General features: G+C 42.6%; 1 protein-coding gene across 2 annotated transcripts in view; it reads left to right on the top strand.

Moving 5' to 3' along the window:
- The first annotated feature begins 1,707 nt into the window (after nucleotides 1-1,707).
- Nucleotides 1,708-24,044, top strand: part of TNNT2 (troponin T2, cardiac type) — an 85,772-nt gene continuing 63,435 nt past the window's right edge. For both annotated transcript variants that reach the window (XM_069238900.1, XM_069238899.1), the window contains exons 1-3: nucleotides 1,708-1,787; nucleotides 16,772-16,820; nucleotides 21,835-21,851. In XM_069238900.1, coding sequence (XP_069095001.1) covers nucleotides 16,786-16,820; nucleotides 21,835-21,851 — 52 coding nt within the window. In that variant the 5' untranslated portion in view covers nucleotides 1,708-1,787; nucleotides 16,772-16,785. The remainder of the gene's footprint in view (nucleotides 1,788-16,771; nucleotides 16,821-21,834; nucleotides 21,852-24,044) is intronic.

Below are 24,044 nucleotides of genomic sequence, written 5' to 3'. Positions count from 1 at the left end.
GGCGCAGAAAGTCAGTGTCTGAGCGAGTGTGGTGTGGCCGTGGGGTATGCTGTGTTGTCATGGGGGGCTGAATGAGATACTAAAGCCGCTGGCAAAGCCTCCTTGTGGGTCAGTCTATATGCGGTACCCAGGTTTATTGAGTTTGTGTTGCAATGCTTGTGGGGATTATGTGATGAGAATGTCCCAAGTGCCTTGTCTTGCACCTTTCTGCTGGAATCTTTGATTATTTTTTCTCTGACGGTTCACAAGCGGCAGGTGGTCCCCTTCTGGGAGAGCAGCAGATATGGGGTGCTGATGCTGGAGCTCCCAGGGACAGGCAGAGGTGGTTGAAGGCGGAGCTAGGCTCTCCGACCACTGACGCTGCAATGGAGGTGGCAAGGTAGGAGCAGCAGTGTAGTCGGCGATGCAAAAGTGCCAAATGAGTAGAGATGGCGGAGCTCCACTGGGGCTCAGGTGAAGTGGGCCGTGCTCAATGAGTGGTAGGCACATGGGAACAGACCGCCCTCATCGCAAAATGTGATGCAGTCTATGCAGCAGCCTTTCTAACAGGTGATGGTTGAGCAATGGTTAGATGCAGGACACCTTGGTATTAGTACGGACATAAAGTCCCCTGAGGTCTTCAACTCGTTTACTTATAACATCTGGCCAGAAGGTGGGTGCAAAACAATATCTGGGTCACCAGACACCGGCAACAGTCGGGTGGCTCATAACTCTGCCAACTAGTAACTTTATTCAACCTTGAAATATAAACGTACATGTTCTTCCTAGTACCGTATTCTACTGAGACCTTCATATGTGATACGTCACTAGCATGCACTCTACTGCAACACTGTTTCCAGAGTTTATCTTTGGAAAGTGATGCTTATTGTGAGTGGTAGGAGAACCATTGACCCAATATGACTAAAATTACCAGACTACAATGGATTATGAGCACAAAACCTGACTAGAAACATAGTGGCAATTAATATTGAGCAATGGGGACTCCCAGCTCGTAAAGCAATTAACATCTGCTCGGTGCTCCACTTCTGACTAAGTAAGATCCAGCAAAAGCTGTGTGATACTAGCAGCACAGTCAAGAGGGATTTTTAAAACCTATGCAATGAACGCATATAAAAGTCCGAGCGGGCATTTACGATAAAAACATAAAAATTAAATCAGCCTAATTGAGGGTTTTTAAGATGCATTTTCGGACATACACTGCACCTGAAAATTCCTGCCTTTCAAATTTGCAAACGCTACGTTACGGACACACAACTGGAGCAAAGGGGATGCGAAATTCAGAGGGTGGGATAAAAGGGGTGGCAACCGCACCCCCAGGGTCGCTACGATTTGTAGATAAGCACCTGATACCGGTCCCTCTACTAGAAGGTTCTGGTAAGTTTAGGAGTCAGAGCTGTATGCAATCTGAATTCCTCTTATCTCTGTCGCACCAACCACTTTACAGTGGCAACGGCCTGGGTTGTCTCAGAGTTTAAAATAGCTACCGGGAGGGGACAAGCAATGTGCACTTCTAAGGGCTTTGTTAATAGGTATTTAGCTGGCACCGGTCCAGACACAGAAGCAGCCTACTTCTTGATCATCAGTCGCTAGGTGCCTTCTAGCCTCGTCCTGATCCAGCCTCTCCCATGACCCTCCCACAGCACTCTCTTCCCTTCTACCTCCAATCCCGCGGCTTGAATCCTCAGCTGGGCGGAGCTAGCTCTGTTAAGACCCTCTTTACGCACAGCGGAGGCTTGCGTTAGCATCCAGGCTCTCCGGAGGTTCGCTCACCATCTCTCCAGCCTCAGGTAAGGGCGGTGTCATCATGGATCAGGGAACGCTGGGATGGCGGTAACATTATACATTTATGTTTTCTAAATGGGCCAGCCTGCATTTGCAGGACAGCTAAGATTTGCAGATAGATGGTGGATCTCTTTACCAGTGCTTTTTGTACATAGATAAATTCCCATGCGATCAGTGAGGCATTTTTATAGACCATCTCAAGAGACTCCAGTGCGTCCAGTGATTTTATTTCTCATTCAGACTGATACACGTTTCAAGGACCTCTACATGCCCTCTACAGCAGGGTTGATCCATGACCTGCACAGGCCTGGAGTACAAAAGTATCTTGTGGTCGCCTCGTCTGCGATTCGCAAAATCACAGGATTCGTGTCCACCAAATTCATGTTTATGATTTACAAAAGGCCTCTTAAAAGGGAGAAAAAGCTTTCCCACTCATAAAAGGGATTTTGCGACACTCTCTAAATCGCAAAAAGAAGGTGGGTGTAAGGGGATCCTCACCTGCCGGTGACTTATAACATACTGAAACACCAAAGAGGGGTGACATCTGATTCATAAGAGCCTCTCTGGAACATCTTCTCTTTTGATAATCGCGGAGGCGCCTCCTGGGAGTTAGCCTGCGCCTCCCTGCCCCCATGTCATCCCAAATTGGAACATTTAAAAAATACCAAGCAGCAAAGTCTTGAATGGACATGTGCTGCTTTTAAAATAAATGTTTTCCTGTTTGGGAATGCATACACAGGAATGAACGGCTACAGTCCCTGGCACTCCTTCACCCCTGCATTAACAGTCAGTCAATCACAAACTGAGCTTACCTCATTATTACTCGTTAGACAGGTCGTTTGGCAACCCCCTGTGAATGTACAATTTGCAGTAAATTTACCAGTACATAGGTTTCACTGCACAGTGCAATTCCAGTCGGACTCCAGTTGGTGTGTAAAGTGCACATAGCTTGTTTGTGATTGGGAACAGTACATCAGCACCTTCGCCTTTTCTGGACTAGTATAGGTCTTTCTCTGCAGAACTCCATTACTTCTTGACTTGCATTGGGTATTGGTTTATTTACAATAAAGGGAATGTATATACAGATTAGCAATAAGTCCTGTAATTGAGAGCAGTTTTATTTCATGTAGAAATTGTATGCAACTCAAGCAGCACCTACCTCAATTGTTTGATCCCTGTGGTACTGTACCACCAAGAGCTTTTGAGGCACCATGAAAAAGTGTAAATTTTTCCTGGGAAGATTTTGAAATTGTGAAACATTGATCAGGTGTACCTCTTTTTCTCTATTGCAAACATTGCTGTATGTGCAGAGCTTTACTTGGAAATATAGAAGTGGCTGTACTTACAAACCCAGAGTACCTGTTTGTTTCAGAGAAGTACTGGCTTTCTCCCTTTCAGTACCTGCCTATTTCAAGTACTGCCTATGAGTAATGCTCATTACCCTGGGGTGAGGCGTTTACAAGGTGCAGATAATACCTTCAATTTCTTGGGTTGAACCTGGAAATAAGGCATAACATGCAGAATTAGCATTGAATACACTGAATTAAACGTTTTGCCGTTTTCCGGGCATTACCCAGTTAAATATCAGAAGGTTTCACTTGAACTCTGTCAAACTAAACTTGCAGTGGGGCTGTTTTTACAACAAAACATTGACTTTAATCGCTACACAAAATCCTGTTGCACTCGGATCAGAGTTCTCCGTGAAATTCTGAATCAGGGCCACAGGCTTTGGATGCCGTCCTGGCATGTGCTGTGGAGGGCTCTGGTTGGGTCATTAGCCTGCTATGGCTCTGGACCATGAGGAGCACCAATAACACAGAACTGAGAGAAACTGGCACTGCACTGGCAAAGGGTGCTTGACGAAATCTATACCTTTAGATTGTTAGCCATAAGTATGCACTGGTGTTATATAACACAAACCTAACAGAGAATTTTGGATTATAGAGAGTGTTGGAAAGCAAAACATAATTATGTACTTAAATAAATAAGACAAACGTTGCATTTTACATAATTCTATCTTTATGAAATATTTTGGACAGATCAAAAGAGCAGGCCATGTTTTTTGCTGCTAAGGCTGGGATTTGAACCCAGGGTCTCTGGTTCTAATGTAAACAGATTAGGTGCATGCGAGCATCACTTGTCTTTGCTGCTTAGGTTCTAGCCATGTTGCCAAATTACTTACTTTTCAAATCACCATTGCGCTCTTATGGGAAAAGTTCACAGCGTGCCTTTACTCCCGTTGCTGGGCTCACACGATATGCATAGTTTATATAAAATAATGCTACTAATCTTTTTATGTTGGGCCTTCTACTCGGTTTTCAGCACCGAAGAACTGTAAATGACGCGTGGTTGTAGTTTATTAAAGATTAGGGTTGTTGGCATCTCTTACATTGTTTGCTGCATGCTAATGGTGCAGATGGACGTTGGGGTACAGCTTGCTCCGTGTGTAACCAGAGCAGGAGAGTGACATTTTTGGTGCTACATCAGTACGCACCTGCTGTCCCCCGGTAATAGGCACTGCCTAGCCCATGCGACGCCGCGGCTCCCTGGCCACATGCCTTCCATCCCAGGTCACTCATTCTTGGGTAGATAAGGAGGCGCTGCACTGATTACCCTGCAGAGACCCGGCTTATCAGTGTCACGCGGACCCTGCTGGGGCCGCGCGCCTTTTAAGGAGAGTTATGCAGTGGATTTAAAGGGCAACGCGAAGGGAGCCAGATTCTGTCTTTCAGCCCCCGACACCTTTTCATACCATTTTTTCGCAGGGAAAGGAAAGACCAAGGGCCATATGTACGAAAGCTTTTTCCCATAGACACAGAATGGGTAAAATCCTTTGGTACATCTGGCCCTAAATGTTTTGTGCTACGAGCCGGGAGACAAAGAGCCTGTGGTGAAACGGGAGATATGGAGAGGTGGAGACCGTGAGCCCATGACCAATGAATGGGCTGCAGTGAAATGGAGAGGGGAGGCAGCGAGCAGGACCCCCTCTCCTGGTATTATGACAGACCCTGGCATCCCTGCTATACTGACAGGGCCCTTTAGCTTCATACATGTCTTGAAGGCAGGACCCTTGCATTAACCTCTTGGCTGCCGCGGGTCTGTGCACTCCTTTGTCGATGTTTGCTCAGACCTCGGGCAAAATTGGCGGCCAGTATTCCTCCATGACGCATATGTAGGTTATGTGTATATGCGTCATGGAGGAATACTGGGCATGCCTTTTCATGACATATGTGTCTATCAACATTGCAGCTAAGGTGTCAAAGCAGACGTCCCAAATTCCCTGTGTCGTGTAGAACTATTGTAAACTAGCAGCATCACCAGTTATGCACCATGAAAGGGTTTAAGTTCAGCAAGTGCCTTTCCATATATGCACTTTGTGTGCGCAGTCGCTTACCGCGACCTCTTTGGTATTGAAAGATGATCAGTAGAGGACACAGTCTATAGTTCTGATTATTAATGGATTTCAAGTTCAGTGACTGTAATAAGTATCAAATGATATCCTAAGTGCAACATGCCCTGAAAGCTTAATATCGGTAATCAAATTTCAACACATTTAGAAGATTTATTCGTGGAAAGAAGTGCGGTGGATGGTTCTAAGTGCGGATGAAGAGAAGTGCCGATGAATGGATGGAAAGTTGGATGAACAGAAGGATGAATGGATCGAGGGGTGGGTGGACACAAGGAAGGATGAAGAGATGGATGGATTGATAGGAATGGTAGGTGAGGAAGGGAATGATGGGTGGATGAAGAGAAGGGAGGATGGATGAGAGAAGGGAGGACAGAGAAAATGTAGGTGTAAAATGCACGATTTGGTCACCGTGTTTCAGGATTTCTGAACGACTGCCGGGCTCACTCACCTGAATCACTTACTCACTCACAGTCATTTGGGATGCGTTTCAAAGTTGGTAGGGGTTATTGGGGGTGGTTATTTTTTCTGGCTACCCTCTCGAACACACAACAGTTTAAAAAGGATGCAATGGGGTACAGGCGTCCGGTAAAATTGCCTCAGTGCCTCAGAGAAATCTTCACTTTTCTTTCTATGAAGAAGATGCCTCTCTGTCTGCTGTATGAACAGCACTTACTGCCTATGCCTGTCATACGAACACTGGGGGAGCTGACTTCCGCTTTGTAACCCAGGACTTGTTTCAGAGCTGCGTCCGCAGGAAAAAGCACTCTGATGAAGGAGGCTTCTTCATGGAGCAGTATGCTAGGACCTGAAACCTACTTATCATGGTCGCCTTTCCAAAAAACTGGCAAAATGGCAAGACCTGGAGCCCTCTGACTCAATAGCAGTTAGTTTGATGGTAATTTTGGTAACAAATTTGAAATATTTTTCTAGCATGTGCCATCGTTAAAAGATGCCAGGCGCACTAGAGGCAAAGTTGCTCCGGGAGCCCAAAGCAGCCCAGGCAAATTGTGCCATAACAGCCCCCCTATTGCCAGGACTAAGCAAGCTCAGTAAATAAGAGCTACTACTTAAAGCAGGTTTCAGAGGGAGCTCACCTCTCCAAGAATTATTTGAAAAAAGACACTTTTTTACAGCACATTTTACATCGTGTAGTACCTTTTTTCTGTCACTTTTTCATCACACTCCTCCTTTCTCATCCTTCGTAATCTCATCTCATGTCATCTCACCAAAACTGAACATGTGAAGCGCCCCAATACTTTCAAGTCGAGTTTGTGCTAAAGCTGCCAACAAAAATAAATAAAAGCATTTTAACTCTACAATCTGGATAGAAATGCGAAATGACCCTTAATTAGGCAGTTGAAATACACATTACCTTGTACACCGTAATTACCTGCATCTTCCAAACATATTGCCTCACATCACAAGAGGTGAAGTTGCTCTGCAACTGATACCTCTAAACAACTTACCACATTGCACAGTAATGAAGTAGGAGCCAGACCTTACACATACCGGGCACTTTAGGTGCTCCTCCCCCTCATGCATCCCTTGCTGTTGTTATATGCAGTAGATATGTGTAGGGGGCTACACACAGGTACCTTCCAGGTTTTGCTCCTGAAGTTTCAGTAAATAAAGGCCTGCCAAGAAGCAGAATTAGGAGATACAGACAGTGCAAGGAACACTGAGGCAAAACCACTGATTCTGCCTGTCACCCGGCAGCATAGCAAGGGTGTTTTGTGCCCGCATGCTATCATTGAAAATGGGACCTCAGAATTCCTTTTGGACTGTTAAAACAACCATAATTGCGGTGCAGAAGGCTCTAAAGAACCTTTGGTCCTGGTACCACTGCACATGCTGCACAATTGATAGCCAAAACGCTGTTGGCCTAAGGTCAGTTCATAATCATGACAACTGTTTATTTTTGTACTATACTTCAGGTGGGGAGTAAGAGGATGTAACAGTCTGTGCGAGAGATGACATGTAGAGAAGGGTACACATTGAGGAGTCAAAGATGGTAAAGGTAGGAGAAGAGAATGCAAAACCGACCATCACAGAGAAGAGGAAGGGGGACGAGACAGAGAAGAGAGGGATAGATGGAAGAGGTGGTGGAAGAGAACAGAGAGGGAGAACAACACAGGTGTGAATTTGTGGAGGGTGAGGTTCAGGGAGCGAAGGAGGAAGAGCAACACAAGATAGAAAGGGAGACAAGCCTGGTGAGCATCACTGAGTATGAGAATGTTAACTTTCATTATTTCAGCAGCACTAACCAGTCTGTGGCGTCTGATATAAGCACAAGCACAAGAAATATGTTCAAATTAGATCCTCCAGGCAAGGTGCAGTCAAGAAAATATCAGTGGGTACCAATTCATAGCGGACCAACTTTCACTCACTCACACATGTATGCATGCAGACATACATGAACACACTCCTCCCTCATACCGAAGATTTTTGTTTTTGTACATAAGTGCTTCACTGCTGAACTTGCTTCCTGCACAGATCCTGGCTCTTTCCCAAAGATGTCTCAGTCGGTCTGCTCCATGGACTTTCCACAACTAGATACAGATGCCAGTCACATTTACAGCACTCAATGTACGACACGTGCTCCAGGTTTCATGCACTTTCAAATCTGGTGTGAATTTCCACTTTCCTGCTTCACCAAAGTCGGTGATCCTTTGAAACTATTTTATTTCACTGTACCTCCTTTTCCACATATGAGAGCACCTTGAAATTCGTGTGTTCTGAATGTGTTCTCTGAAAACATCCCTTGTGTTTGATTTGATAGATTATAATGCTGCTACATTTATAATAAGAGTTTAGGCCACCTTAGAACAATCAACTACTGCCCGCAATTTTAGTGTAAAGATGGAACAGAAACATCCAGCCAATGTGCCATGATTTCTTTACTGGAAGCCAGGGTCTCAACACCAGTGGTTGAGAGAAACTGTCTTGCCATGGTTGTGGACCAGATTGCTGGGATCTTGTCCAAAACCATGGCAAGAACAGTTGGGTGTGTGTAAGTTAATACCACGCCCAGCAGCCCAGACAGTTTCTGTCAATGAAGACAGCCTAGAGTGGCAGACTGGACCTTGCTTCAGATGTGAGAGCTGAAGAACTACTCAGGAGGACCACTGGAGATGCCCTTGCACGGCGGAGATGCTGCATAGAAGACGTGAGACATGAAGGAGCCTAAATGGGACAAGCAAAAGATTACTACTGCAGCACGAGACCAGAACTTGCACGCTCAGCAAGGATGATTATAAGGAGTCCGAAAAATCTCATCTCACTGAATGAACAGACTGTATGTCTCCTTAGATGGAAGGCAATGAGGAAATAATTCTGCATGAGTTTTATCGCAACACCTGACCGCCACAAAGCCCCCAGTTTTTTAAAGAAACTTGACAACAGTCCAGGGTCCCAGTTGAATATGAGCCAAAGAGCCAGTAAAGAACCTCATAGACAGAGAGGCCAGTATCAGCATTTAAATACTCAACAGGGATGAGCTATTACCTTGTTTGGGTGCTGGGTTTTGTTTCTTGAAATTCAAAGAAGTACATGCAGAGGGTGTAAGTGAAAAGAAGAACAAAAGAGGAAATAGATTGGGTGTGAAAGATGCAGTTAGAGGACTTCAGAAAGAAGGGGGAGTAAGAGGGTGTAAATGTCTCACTGGAAGGTTACAGAGGATAGTGGAGTGAGGGTGGGGGCTGGAATGATTGTGACACGTAGCAGCACAAACACTGTCAAAGATCTCATTATTGTTTCATTGACAGTATCATGTTTTCAGTATTAAAAATATTTTAATTCTAATTTTTCACAACAATATCATTGTTATTTATCTTATAACCATAACTAGCACTTGCAAAGCCATATAGTTTTGGCTTGTGACAGAGCTGGGGTATTTGAATCTCAGGCTGTTGGTGAAATCATCAAACTGTCATATGGACCTTTGGTTGTCAACTTCAAGCGTTTAGAGACAGGTAACATCAGAAATACATTTTGTTTAAAGTCGACCTGTGAGGCTCAACAATGACAACAAAGAGGATGGTGTTCTGACCATAAAGGTTTATTTCTCCAGTTATTAGTCAAGTATCAGTCAACACATTTGGCACTGGTTCAAAACGTATATTAATACAGCCATAATATTCAGGTGCTCAAGTAATATAAGTTTACTTATTATACAGTATAGAATAGCAACAAACAATATCCAAAGAATGCAAAATATCCAAATAACGTGTTCCATAAAGAAACCCACACTTTCTAAGTTAAAGGATTAAGAGATAGTCGGGGATTTCTAAAGAGGAAGAGAAGAAGGTATCAGCATTCTGTGAACCTCAGTGGAAATTCAGAGGAAATGAAAAAGTGTAGCATAAAGCTTTCCACTCAGTGAAAAGCTGAAAATAAAGATCTGCTCTCATCTAAACCAAGGTAGGGTCCGCGCTAACAATAGAGCACTAACTAAAAGCACAATTTAAGGTTCAAGGGCATCCTATGGTCGCTCCCACTGTCTGATACCAATCCTGTGGCAGCATTTGCCAAGAATAAGTCGACTGGCCAAATTCGCACTCTCACACAATTAGGTACACATCTGCTAAAGTTGGATCTTTCTAACACACCGGGTACAGGAGGCTCCTTTGACCATCATCACTTCACATCTGCTGCCAGCTTTCTCGTCCCAAGCCTCACTCTCAGTCTAATAAGTAACAATACACCTTTCCCTAGCTAACAAGGAGCCCAATAACACACATAAAGAGGAAGGAAAAACGGCACTCCGGCTCACTTAAAATTTAAGTACTCAGCTAAGGCCCAGAGTCATCAGGCTGAGTTAACTCGAGAATTAAAAATGGAAGCACATTTGTGGCATTATTAATCCTTAGCAATTTAACGGATGTTATTAAGAGTAAAAACCTTCATACAATTAAATTATCATTCAGTTTGGTACAGCTTCATATGATCTTCTCAGCTGCAAAAATTATGACCTACTACAATTCATGTTAAAATGGATCTTACCATATATGTATATCTCAGACACTATGTACTACAATTTTATTATCTAATGTCATGCCTACTCATGTGTCATGCTTATGTGCACTCTGTCCCATTCATCTAACCCCACCACACCACACCAATATTTTTGGTGTATTGTTTTATAAAAAAAACAATAAAATTGTTTGGAAGTAAAAACAGAGCACAAAAATGTCAGACACACATTTGAATATATACATCATGTGTAAATGATACATAGAAGGAGGAGCCTTAAATTACGCTGATTCACTTGTTTGGGTGCATGTACAATATTGTGTAATATGTCTTGATGCTGTGACAGAAAGCTCCGAGAGATGCACTTAAATACAAGCCAATCTGCTATGTGAAGTACAAGAATTTAGCTTACATGTGTTGAGTCACACCATTAATTACGTAGGCCACATCTCTTGGAAATAATTCATAGTTAAGTTTCTTTGGCCATGCCACTTTTAGAGTTACCCCACCCTTTTCATCCCACTTAAAGCCCTGCTTAGATGTAATAAGCAGTGGTGCTTTCAGTCAGCTGAAGAGATGATGCTGCAATTGGGAGGTGGGAGTGAGAAGTGGTAGATTGTGGTCCATTTATTTTTAGTACCTGATGCTCCGCACAGTGGCTAGAATTCATTCTTCTCCTTCACCTCACCAACTGACAGATTCTGACTATATGGAGAATCTGGTACTTTGCACAGCTCTGAAAAGCTTATGTCAATGAAGAACTTTTAGTTCATATTCCATCAAGTTTGTGGATTTTAGGTAATTTAACGCACTACACCTGTGGACTGTTTTTAATTCACTTTAATGGGATTACCTTATTAAAGATGTCACAAATTTGAAAGATATGAATTTGCCACTGGAAAGGCATCTTCTGTAAGGCCTATGGACAACCTTCTGTAGTCTATTAGAATACAATACACACGTTGCTGAGCTAGGCACAATGGCATACAACCATAGAGGCATGCTTACCACACTAGTGTGCGATAAACCATGTCTAAGCAGGACACCTTTACATTTCATATTATTCTACAATCTGCAGTGCATCAACATCATTAGCAAAGTTCTGGAAATAAATTGCCACATATTTGAAATTTCATTTTGTGTATATCACTTTATTGCAACTATTTAAAATAGTCAATTGGCAAGATAGCCACTGGTGGATATTCCAGTGCAAACAACAACTTTAACCATTTCAGAGATGGTTTGGAACAGACTTTGGTTTTAAGCCACAAACTACTTTCAAACATAACTCTACAACCCACATCAGGTGTGCATGGCCTTTACATTGTTTAGCTTGGAGAACTCTTTTCACTCCAAACTTTACTGATTTGTAAACAATGCACTGTGAGAGAAGAGGGCTGATTGCAGAGGCCCCCTAACCTTTTGCCCGCATTTTCCACTTTTTGTTGGTGGTTTCCTGACTCTGATGGTGCCCTGGGTACTGCTAACCAGTCCCAGGGCCTGTGCTCTGTGTAAAATCAGTATGCAAATTAGGCTAATTATTATTGGCTAAGTCAACCTACCTATAAGTCCCTTGTACATGGTAGGGTATGGAGGTTTATGGACCCCAGCAAAGGTAGTGCACCGCTGAGGTGCCCAGTGTCATTTTAAAGGCAGGCCTGCCTTGCTGGCTGCTTTTAAATTAAAGTTATATGCAAATTCGACTTGTTGAGGTAAAACAGTCAAATTCGTTTTTCCCTCATTGTAGTGAATGGCCTCCATAGGCTGGAATGGTAGACTTTATTTTAGTTTTAAAAGTCCCCTTAAGTAACAAACACAAAGAGTTTGGTATCAAATTAATTGTTATAATAAATCCCACAACTTCCAGTTGTTGGATTTGATATAACTTGTTCAGGTAAAGAGTTTTAAACTTTACCTGAAAAGTTGCCAACTTCAGCCCTGCAGTGTTTTTGCTGCTGTGCTCTGATTGGCCAGCCTCTGATAGCCTGGCCAGGCTGCCTTGATGAGGTGTGAAGTGGCCTGGCTTCACACAAAGAGATGTGCCTGTGGGAGGAGATCTCACCTCAGCAGATGGTGAGGCAGGAAGGGGGAAGGCTGCCAAACTGGTCTTCAAAGGAAGAGAAGGACATTTGGAGCAACCCAGCAACACCCCCACATACTGCAAACCCAGACAATTAGGTGCCCCCTTGATTAGATTAGGAGAGGGCAGGAGAGGGGTGTGTTTAGGATTTTTAGCCACACCAGTGGGTGGGCTCAGCCTGATGTAACCTCCAAAAATCACTTTCAGCCATGATGGATTTTTGAGGAATGTTGCTCCCTGAGATTGATTTTTGCTGCCACTTCCCAGGAAGTGGTCATCACAGGGGGAAGGACCCTGCACCTGATTGGAGAACCAGGACCCCCCTGTTTTTCACCCAGGAGCAGGGATAAAACTGGCAAACCTGCACCCATACCTCAGTTCCCTACCAGATCCCTACCGGGAAGAACTACAGAAGAAGAAGGACTGCCCTTCTGGACCCCTGGCCTGAACCTTGACCCTGCACCCTGAAGGACTGCACCAGCTGCACACTTGGCCTTCATCACAAGAAGGACTTTGCCTGGCTTCAACTGGTTCAAGGAGGGACTCCTTGTTTGCTACAGGTGAAAAATTGCTAACCAGAGTCCCCTGCACCAACTCCTGAAGAAACCTACCAGCTGACCACTGTCCAGTGGCCAAAAAGGAGTTTGCGCCAGGTACATTCTGGGAGTTGTAGTCCACACCCCCAAGGATCATCTCAGAGCTTCTGGAACCTTGGGTTGAGCTGTGGACCCTAAAAGAACCTTAAAGGAACATCTGGAAGAAAATCCAGAAGTTTGGAGAAGTTTGGAGAACTTTTGAAAAAAAGCTCCATAGAGGGACCGACCTGCTGCGGCAACTCTAGCCGGCTTGCCTCAACCGCGACCCGGCCTGACTTGCAGGTTCGTCCCGGTGAAGAAAATCTCCAAAACAGGGACTAAGTCCGAATGTAGGAAGTTGACCGGGACCTCCCAGCCAGCGTATCTGAGGAGGGCTCCAAGGACGTCGGATCAAGATCCAGGTTTGCCCCGGTCGAAGGATTTTCACCTCGAAAAAACAACTAAGTCCGAAGGTAAAAATCCCCACTGAGGGCTCACGTGACGCGTATCCGAGGAAGAGTTCCAGGAGGTCGGATTGGACTGGCAGGTTCGTCCCGCTGAAGAAAATCTTCAGAAAAACAACTAAGTCCTAAGGTAAACATTTGACTGAGGCCTCCAGCGGGCTGTAGCCGAGCCGGGCTTTATCGCGGTCAGCATTAAACTTTGATTTTGCCCTGGTCGAGGTGCGACCAGATGACCAGATTGGCATTTTTTGTTTCTAGGCACTAGAAAACAATAATTCTTTAAAAAATCACATCTCCGGTTCCCCTTATCTGATTTTATTCCTTTTTGTGTCATTTTAAAGATAAAAATATAATCTATTTTTACAAATTGATTTTGGATTTTTGAACTGTTTACTGTGTTTTATTTGATTACTATTTTGTGATATTTGAATGCTTTACACTCTGTCTCCAAAGTTAAGACTTGTCGCTCATTGCCAAGCTACCAAGGGTTGAGCTGGGTTTAATTTACTGAGAACTAACTGGACCTAAGTGGAGGTTAGTGGCCTATTGCTAAATGTAGGTACTTAACTGCCCTTACCAATGACTCATTTTCCAACATGCACCATATAACTTTCAACATGCACAGTTACAATTGCCTCCAAAGCTTATGCTATTTCTATGCAATTGACCCGCAAGTGTATGCTCTGTGACTCTGTGGTGTGAAGGACTATTGTGCTATCAGTGATGTCATCAATCATATAATTGAGATGTCATCAATGATTTCATCAACACCGTCATTTAACATGCCATGAATGTTGAAATATATGAGGTCATAAGCAGTGCATGGCAAGAGTGCAAATTATAGTTAACTAAGTAAAATTTGGTGAATTTCAGTGTTTCTTTTGATTTTTAAAGGTTAGCTTTGTAATGCGTCAACACCCAGTTATAATGTCACTTTAACCTTTGGTTTCAGTAATTTATTTCTTATTATTTTTTTTTTAATGTAAGCTCAAATATTTCTACCATTCCTACCTATAACGTCACTTTGACCTTAGTTTTTCCGGTGAATATATCTCTGTGTAAAATAATAATTGAAATGCCATAGTGGTCCTGACCATCAGCTTTAAACACCCTTCCATAATTCTTAGCTCCTCATGGTGCATCCGTCCTACTTAATCTTTCCATTAAAATGTTTTGGAGGGCCTTAATACAAATGAGAGTAGTTATTTACATTCAATATGTTGGAAATCTGCTTTTCTCCATGGTCACCTCTGATTTTTACCTTTTGGTGGATCTTTTGTTTTTGCTGGCTTTACAACTGTGCACTTTAACCCTTCTAATGAGTAATAAAGTGCCTGTGCTTCCTTTTCACATGGTTGAATTGGCACACTCCAAATTTGTATATTTAACTTACCTCTGTGTCCCTAGTTTTAGAGGTGGGTAAACCACTGAAAGCTTGAGCCAAGCTTGAGCCTGAAGCCTGACTCTGGTTCATCTTGAGATCCTATTGAAACTTTGAGCCCATAACAAGCTAAGCTGTAATGTGGCTTATGCCTGCTTGCCCACTTCTACCAAGTACGTCGTACAAAATTTACCCAGGGCCTGGAAGTTAGATGTCACTAGTGAACAGCAGTACTACTTGTGCCATCCACTACATTGGCAGTGCGGACATGGCTTCGGGGCAACCATTTTAGTTGAATGGTAGCAGTGTAAGAACTGAAAATCTACTGGTAAAAAAAACTCTTTTTACAATTCAAAACCTCCCTTTTATATAGTAATAACAACCCCATTGTTAGCCTTGTAGCAAACAAGGCAGGCTGGATGGTATTTAAAAGTAGGACATGTAGAAATGGTATCATGTCCTTACAGTGATTAACATCCAAAAATCTATTTTTCACTGTGGCATCCCTACCTATCCTCGGTAGAAAACCAAAGGACAGATTAAAATACTAATAGTGTATCTCAGGAATGGACCAGCTAGGAAATAATTTAGCAACTATTTTAAATAGTTATAAAAGTGCCTAATCAGTGGTGGAGTTGGAGTTTTAATAAATATTAGGGAAAAGTAACTTTTAGCGAGTCACCTTTCCCTGCTTGAAGTTCCTGGAGGTTAATATGCATTGAATCACTAGCTTCTCCTAGCCATTAATTAGCCTTGGATATGTGTGAATAGATGTGAAATGACTCCCAGAAGCAAATAATAGGCCTACCTGACTGGGAAGAGATGACTATTCTGAGTGTGCTGGGTGAGGGCTGTGGGCATCCTTTTTGACACTGTAGTCTTGAAACCTGCTTGTCAGGTCTGTTGGGCTTGCATATAATACTTGAGGCACATTGGAAAGGTGAGAGAACAGGATACCAAGACACTTCTTGTAGATCCACTGTCTGGTTCCTAAAGGACTCGGCTTTTGTCATATCGGACTTCTGTCTCTTGGTGTGTTGTGGGTGCAGTGGATGCCTCAAACTGGATATTAGTGTTAGATGTGGGAGGGCACTAGGAGTACCAGAGTACACTCCTCACACACACACACCTCGCCCGCAGAGCCCATGTTTAGTGTGGCTGAAGACATTCATCATCTTGAAAATGCAAAAAGTGAGTAGTTTTGGCCCAGGGATCTTTTACCCCATTGGTTAGGGCATGCCCAGGAGTCATTCTCACCCACTAGCTAGTTCCAGGAATAAATGTTGCACCTCCATGCAAACACCTCAGAACACTTCTTGGGCCTGCAGAAGATCAGACGAGGAATGGACCTCCTGTCTGTGACCTCAGAGGAGCTCAGAAGGACTAGACCTGCTCCTTCTTGTACCCATGACAAAGAAGTGAATTCCAAAGGTCATAAAGTTAAACTCCTGTTCACGTTATATATCAAGCTACAAGAGGCCTTTTCCTGGAAGTACCTAACTGAACCTGGACTGGTCCAACTGTTGGCCTCTGTCTGACAATCTGTGAGTGTTTCAGCACCTCCCCCAAGATGCTGGGGTGCCTTAGAAGTGCAGTCCTTTGGTGAATTATTTAGCCAGTATGGATCTGGTTGGTGTATGCACTTGTGGTCATCCTGAAACTGCACCAAGGTCCTGATCTACCATGACTGTGGCTATCACTGGTGCTTTGTGATTTATGGTCTATTCATACTTAAAACTTTAAAATGCATAACTCCAGCCCCCTTTTGGATTGTTGTTAGGGCATTAGTTATAGTTACTTTAGGACACAACTTATAGTTTCTTGAGCTAATTATAACTATAACTGCAGAATTTATATGATTTGGTGTGTATAAATTGTGAATCTAACTGTAACTTCCTTGTAACCTTGGTGTTTTTTTAGTGAAAAAAATATATACAGATAGGTATTGTCTTGCATAAAACATTTAGGTTCAAAGATGTGATTAATGTGAACAAGAATAGATGTGTCCTCTGGCAGTAAAAACACCATGGAATGATGACCCTCTGTAATATGTTTTCTGACCAAAGGCCAAAATGCAAGATCTGACTCTGTTCTTTATTGTTTTTTCAGGTACAGAGCACGCCATGGCTGAGACCGAAGATGTCATGGAGGAGTATGAGTGAGTGCTATTCTTTAATCATACATTAGAATATTTGAAAGAGAACTTGATGTTGTTAATTAGAAGAAACTGTTTGTAAAACCATCCCAATCTACCTAAGGGTAATATGAGGATTCTTTGTCCAAGGAAAAGTGTGACGTTATGTAAATATGTATCTGTGGGAGATTGAGAAGTGGGGCCTGTCAGTGCAGAGTCTAGGATAGGGCAGTATTTGAAATGCAGATTGGCCTTCTATGAGAAGACAGGGACTGGATCCTTCACAGTGTAAGGAATTAGCCCTTTGACAAAGTACGTTTGGCCCTGCATTAGGTGTGGGAGTGCTCGAAGTGTGAGTTGAGTGATTTGCCCTTACATTAGTAGATGTCAAAGAATCACACATCGTTGATTCAACTTTGACAACCCAGGTCTCTTCAGACCTGCACATCTGTTGCTATGGTTTGTATAACATCAGTAAAATGTGTTCTCTACTCAATCTAAAGCAACTAAAGCTCTAACGACCTCCACGTCTGTCTTCCTTGTCCAAGTCCTGACATTCAAGTGGAGGTCGGCATCCTTGAAACAGTTTACCCTGTAAGATATAAATGTAATGAAAGCTCCTCTTCCTATACAAACCTTTCTTCCCTTTTTACAAACTCTAATTACACCATCCCTCCTCACTATATTATTGCCTTCTCTTACACAGAAAATAGCTTGGGTTCTGTCTCTTAAGGAGACCTTTGCCTTTTTATTTTTTATTTCTTTTATTATATTCTGTTAAAGCGTCCTCTCTTTTTGGGTGAGACTTGAATTGTGATTATTTAAGCACTGTTTTGCATTGTAGTGGGAGCAATGCAGTTGACACTTAAGGCCTGGCTTGAGCAAGCAGTTAAAAACCTACTACATATCCCTAATGCGTTCCCTGGCTCTACCAGGTGTAGGGCAGAAACATTTTCTGTCCCTGATGGAATGGGAAGCAGCAATTATTAGGTTAATTTGGATATGCATATTGAGCCTCTCAGGGAACTTGCAGGAACAGATTATTCCCTGCTTGAGCGGGTCAGGAATGGGGGGATTTTGTGTGCCTATTGTGCTTTTACTTTTTTAAAGGAGCTCAGTGACTTCATAAAATTTGTTTTAGTCCCAGCTTGAGTAGCACGTTTTTCATTATTGCACTATGATGTGGTCGCTACGTTTACCTGCTATAGCAGGAGTGATGGGAACCTTCACAGAATGCTGATGACTCCCTTTTTTCTCCTTGGTTTTGCTGCTGGGTCTTGCATGAAGTGAGATTTGGGCAACAAAGTGTATAGAAAAAACAAGGTTTACTTTCACATCTGTCCCTTTCTGCTCCTACAGAGGGAAGGAAGTGTACTGAAATGTTATACAATGTGGGATCAATGGTTGCTGAAGAAGAGGAGGTGCTTTCTCTTTCTAGTACTGAACTACGCAAGGCTATTGTTGAAGAAGAGGCTGCTTCTTTATGCTCTGATGAGCTCCCTCCATCAAAGTGCCCATTACTGGATTTTTTTCCATTGAGTAAGAATAAGATGTCGATCCTTTTTCTGGAGAACTCTATGTGCAAGGAGTTAATTTCAGAAGATACTTTCACGTATAAGAGAAGTTTTTGACTTTGTAGAATTAAACATTTTTGGAATGGGAATGTCCCCTACATTAACTATAGTTGCGTTTCCCTGCCATGAATGCCCAACTGCATATATCTGGTATCCTGGTTTATGATTTTGACACTAGTGTCACACTTATTCAGTTTATGAGAGGAGGTCTAGGTCTTGGGCATATCCTTTGACCCAGAGAGGTGCATCATATGTGCCCTCCTTGACAGACAGAAGACTAATGTCCTTGTCATGGATTTAGAACATGGAATGTTGTTGGCATCTTACCAAGTTTTATGAATCCACAGTTTTGAGACATGACCTAGTTAAGGCCTACTGGCCAGCTAGTTTAAATTTCAGCTTCTATGTACTTTTTCACTGACTTCCTCTGACATCCAGTGTTTATGTTCCACAAGTATGTGTATATGTAACCTGTGTGGTACATGCATGGCATATGTTTGAGTGTGCCACAGTAGTAGAGGGCTGTGGGATTCATTTTGGATAGGTCAGGCCTGTTCTTTTCACAAAAGAGCAATGAGATTCTTTTTCCAGACAGTGGACATTTATTGCTGAAATCCCTAAAATTGGTGAGAGGAGACCTAGAAACTGAAGAGAGTGGAGACAGAGCTCCATTGAAAATTCGGACAGGTTTTTTGCTTGGCAAAGAGCTGCTGATTAGTTTTCCTGAATACTGCAATTTTGTTTCATGGTATGGGTGAGGGATGGGACTGCAGATGTGAGGAGCCTTAGGTGGGGCATGCCCTTTTGTACTCCTCTGATTAACTCATTGGCTGATGACAGCCAAGTGCAGAAACCTCATACATCTTTGGGCCTCTTTCACTTGAAGGGAGAACCACATTAAGCTGGTTCTGAAACTGCTAACAGTGGACACAAAATGATTTTGGTGTGTAAAAGTGGGCCCTCACTTCCCAACTTGTTTCAGTTCCAAGATCTCTGTGGCCAAGGAAAAGAGCTCCACAGTGTACTCAGATGACTGCAGTTCATCCAGATGTGAATGAAAGCCAGAGTGAGAGGACATCACATGAGCCTGGATCTCTAGCTCGAAGAGCTGTGTACCTGTCAGATAACAGTCTAGCTCATTGGAATACCAACGACAGCCTCCAAAATTTGACTTGGCTTCTTCAACCCTAGTAGGAGGAACTATTAAACTTTTTAACCTAGGTTGCATTTCTCTAGTAAACGACAATTGGTTTTCAAATGTGTCAAACATGGTTATTCTGTAGAATTCAGTTAACCGCCTGACCCACCACTCTTCAGGACTACTCCTCCATCTGTTCTCTTCATCATGCATCACGTATCCTCATAAATGTCAGGACTTGGGAAAGAAAGATGGATGAGGAAGTAATCTCTGGATTATTTACCAGTAACTTCACTTACTTCAAGTCAATGTCTTTCTCATTACAGTCCTACTGTACCACCCTCCCCCCACTTCATATTGTCTGCACACCATTAATTGTGATGTGTCATCTTGTTTTCTTTGTATGTGGTTATTCCTAGAAGGGAGGAGGTTGACATTTCGGGAATTATCGTCCTTAAATGTGAGCCTCCTCCCTTCTAGGAATCACCACATACAAATACAAAGTTAGTAAAATAGGAGTCAAGACTTTTTAGGATGAAAAGCTTCTCTCCCCTCCCACTCTCTCCACCTCCGAATATATCTACGTGGGGAAAATGTTCACAGGGAGACTGAATTTCAGTGCTGGTACGAGCATCACTTTGACTCAGTAATGAAGAACACCCTTAAGTTATCTAGATATTTTCACTTATATTTGTTCCTGACTTGACCTTTGTTTCTTAAGTCTATTTTTTCCATCCATATTCCTTGTTGTTCTCCTCTCACTCTTGTTGTTCTTTTGTCTTCCATATACAGTTTGTCTTCTTGTTGTTGTATATCTACACAGAAACCCAGATTAAAACTAGATGCTTTGTCCAGGAAGGGAAGAGAGTTTTTTTGTGACATATGACACTGCCTTTCTAAATTAATCAACGACACAAATGGCATCCTAAAAGCGAGGTCCTAAAAAAAAAAAAAATGGATCCAGATGGGAGAATAAGTTCAAGGACCCTGACAGGTTATTTGTTTTAGGCCTTTTTCCACTCTGTTAGTGAAATGGTTTATCGTCGGGTCTCACACTGGTCCATATAAACAAGTGGGACCTTAACCATGTTCCAAGGGAGAACTTGTGATATTTCCTACCAGTATCTTTAGGGATAAACTTCCTTTTGGGTCTCTTAAGAATCCCTTTAATAGTGAGTGTCCATTGTACATTGAAAACAAAGTGGGGGTGTTTATAGATAATTATGTCCTGATAAGATTTAAGGACATAATTCTTCAGGAACACCCCATTTATACCACAAAATGAGGTCTAGAAGTTCTAGAAGTTAGGATGCAGGATACATTTGGTGTTGTTTTCACGCTGTTGTATACCAATGATTTTAAAACCTTGTCCTTTCTTCCATGACCACATTAATATTTATATGTGTCCCCATATAAACACTACTTGGACTCTCTTCTGTCCTGTCATTCATTCCAACCTTCAATCTTTTGATGTGTATCCTTCCTAAGCAAAGCATTCTGCACCTATGCTCTGGCCAGACGCCTGTCTCTATCTGCTGCTTTCTTGGGTCACTTCCTGCCAGCATTTCTGTCTCCTTTTTTCTCTCTTCTTTTCTTCATAGATGCAATTGTTTGACACGTCGAAAATGTGCTATGTTTTTTAATTAAGTACCCATTCTAATGTTTTGATTAATTATTGATATTTATATTTATAAAGTATTTTTAATAAACAAATGTACTTGAATTACATGCAGCAGTTTATTAAAAACAGTTTGTAAATGGCCTAAATTATTCATTAAACAAACAACAGCAACTTGATTTGCTTGAAAGGTTCAGAACAGTTGACCAGATTTGTTTCAACCAAAGGAGGAAAGTTGCCCAAAAGAGGGGGCTCCATGACAATTTCTCTGGAATCATTTGATGCAAGCCCAAATTGAAAGCGACCAGGTCCTTGTTTTGGTCTGTACAGTTTCAAGATTGAGCAGTTGAGGCCTTGCATGTGATTGCTCTTCCTTTGATAGGAGCTACATTCTTCTCTTCTGTGGTCTTCAGACACAGGGTAAGCGCTTTTGTATCTGTTGCTCCACCAGCTGTATGACTGACAGCTGTCGGTTAATGAGTCTGGGTGGTTGTTTGCGGGATATCAATGCTAAATTTGAGTGTATTGGCTCATCCTGATCGTTTGTCACCTTTGATCATTTATCTTGCTATCGGATGATACTAATGTGCTGCATTTAAGCTTCCAAGGTACAATTATAACGAAAAAAACCACTCTTCCATAACATGACAGCATATCCTTTTCCCTGCCGCGTGTAACCGTTGTGTTGTTTCTCTCTTTTCACTGCAGGGAGGAGGAGGTGGAAGGTAAGGAACAATATTTGCTTCATTGATATTAAGTTCCTTGTGCTAAGACTTCAGTGCTGCCCTCACCAACATGGAGCAGCGATGAGCAGAGATTGGATGTGCCATCTTTTACTATGGGATGTGCCATCTTTTACTATGCTTGGTGGGTGGTTCACCAAGCATAGTATCAACTCGACCGGATTGAACCTGAACTGATCAGGCTGTGGATGAATTTGTTTGGGTTGAGGGAGCATTCGCCCCACTGCAGAATATTCGCATTAGGTTCTAGAAAATCACAACATAAAATTACTCGTGCTTGTTGTCAAGAAAAGAAGCATTTATATGCCCAGCGTTCTTTCATATATGACTATATGCACCTTTCTGTATGTTCCAACCACGCAACAATTTTAGAGCCGTTGCAAATTTACAATAAGAGATTAGGACGACTGAGGCATGTAGCTTTCAGAGAACTCTAATTTGTAGATCCTCGCCTTCTTACCTGCGTCTTGGTCAAATCAATTCCGTCTCCCTGAAAGAATGTTTTACTCCTGTGCCTTTAAATGAAGCTGTCAAATAGAACTAGCTCAACATTGACAGATCTGAACAATCTGGCCCCCATTTAGTAGCTTTTGTGTCCGCACAAAGCAATGCAAAGCTACACAAAGTCTTACAAAGATATTTACTCTCCTATCAAAAGGCATTTTGCGCTGGCAAGGTGCACTTTCCTATGCACAAAAAACAGCTTTGTGCTGCTTTGTGTTGCTTTGCATAAAGGGTTTTTGATGGGATGGGTCAGTGAAAACACTCATAGTTTTTCACGCAAAGCCCAGTCTCCTAAAATACCAAGAGCGGGACTTATGCCAACAACTAACTCCTCATTATACTGCTGTTGGTAATAGAAATGAATTTATTCTAAAAACCCACACATTGGATGTGAGGTGCACTGCACATCACACATCCAATGGACGAGATTCTTGTGGGTTTGTCTAGGCTTATGAAATTCTACCAGTAAAGTATGCTTCCTGCACAAATTCTATGCTAAACTATACACAATCATGGTGCTGGGCTATACTTTGTTCAAGGCAGGCTGTTTATTCACAGATGCAGGGAGTAACACCTGCAGCAGGACACTCCTAGTGGATATGGCTCTGCTCTATCTTCTCCTGTGTGCAACATACCACAGCAGTTTGGTTGCTCCACTGCACTGCATAAATATTTAGTAATCTTGGCCCTTTGTATGTTGAAACTGATATAATATGAGAGTGCGCCATTCACAAGAGGTGAGTGACATGCACTCTTCTCCAACATGGAAACACTTGAAAGAGCACTAAACATTTTTGCCACTAAAAGCTTTTCCAATGTCAATGTCTTCTACAACCTGCCCAAAGTCTTGTAGGGGGTGAGTCACTTAGGTTAGACTAGTAGCCTTTTGTGGCTAGTTATTCAATGACGTTAACTGAAGTTCTATTTACCAGTTAAATGTCAATTTATTTTTCCTGTGTTTGCTGTGGCTTGGTGAGGGAAGTGAAAGCCCATGATGGGTCACTCTGAAAAACTGTGTTTGTAGAAGCAAAATGCCTAGTGAGGTGTAGACCTAGCAGGTGAGATAACGCATGAAGCTGAAGTATCAGGAAGCTCCTGATGAAGGAGGTCCATTGGAGGCAGGAAGGCCACATAAGGCCTCATGGTTGGCTGGGCTCTGTACAGCTTTATATGGGAGGCAGGTTCCTAAACTTGAAAAGAATAAGAGCACGAGGATGCATATAGGTAATGACCACTGATAACATATCTGTAGGCCCAATGCTGCCTGCCTGCAGGCAGAGCCTAATGAACTAATATTTCTCAATTATCTCACTGAAACTATATCAGCAAGAAGGTCCAAGCAGTAAGGATTATTTAGTGCTTGTTATGAGAAATTGACATTGAATCAGGCCTTGTAAGGCTTCATTAGCAGCCAGACTTGGTGCAGCTGTGTCACTAGAGGCACAGTGATGTATTTTATTGGGATGAGTCTTTAAGGACGGCTCAGAGGAAGTCAGACTGAGGAAACATGTCAAAAAGAGCCAGTGAGGCAGTGACAGCAGGATGGCTTGAATGACTAGTATAATCATTTAAGGAGGAGGCCTCAAAAAATGTGAAAGGTCAGATCTGTGTATAGAGGTAGTTTGAGAAAAGGTGTGTCATTAGGTGGGCTAATTGGACCATATCAGTGCA

The sequence above is a fragment of the Pleurodeles waltl genome, chromosome 6 (genome assembly GCF_031143425.1).
Source record: "Pleurodeles waltl isolate 20211129_DDA chromosome 6, aPleWal1.hap1.20221129, whole genome shotgun sequence".
NCBI lineage: Eukaryota > Metazoa > Chordata > Amphibia > Caudata > Salamandridae > Pleurodeles > Pleurodeles waltl.
The sequence above is the reverse complement of the archived record's forward strand: the minus strand, read 5'-3'. Positions and strand labels throughout refer to the sequence as shown.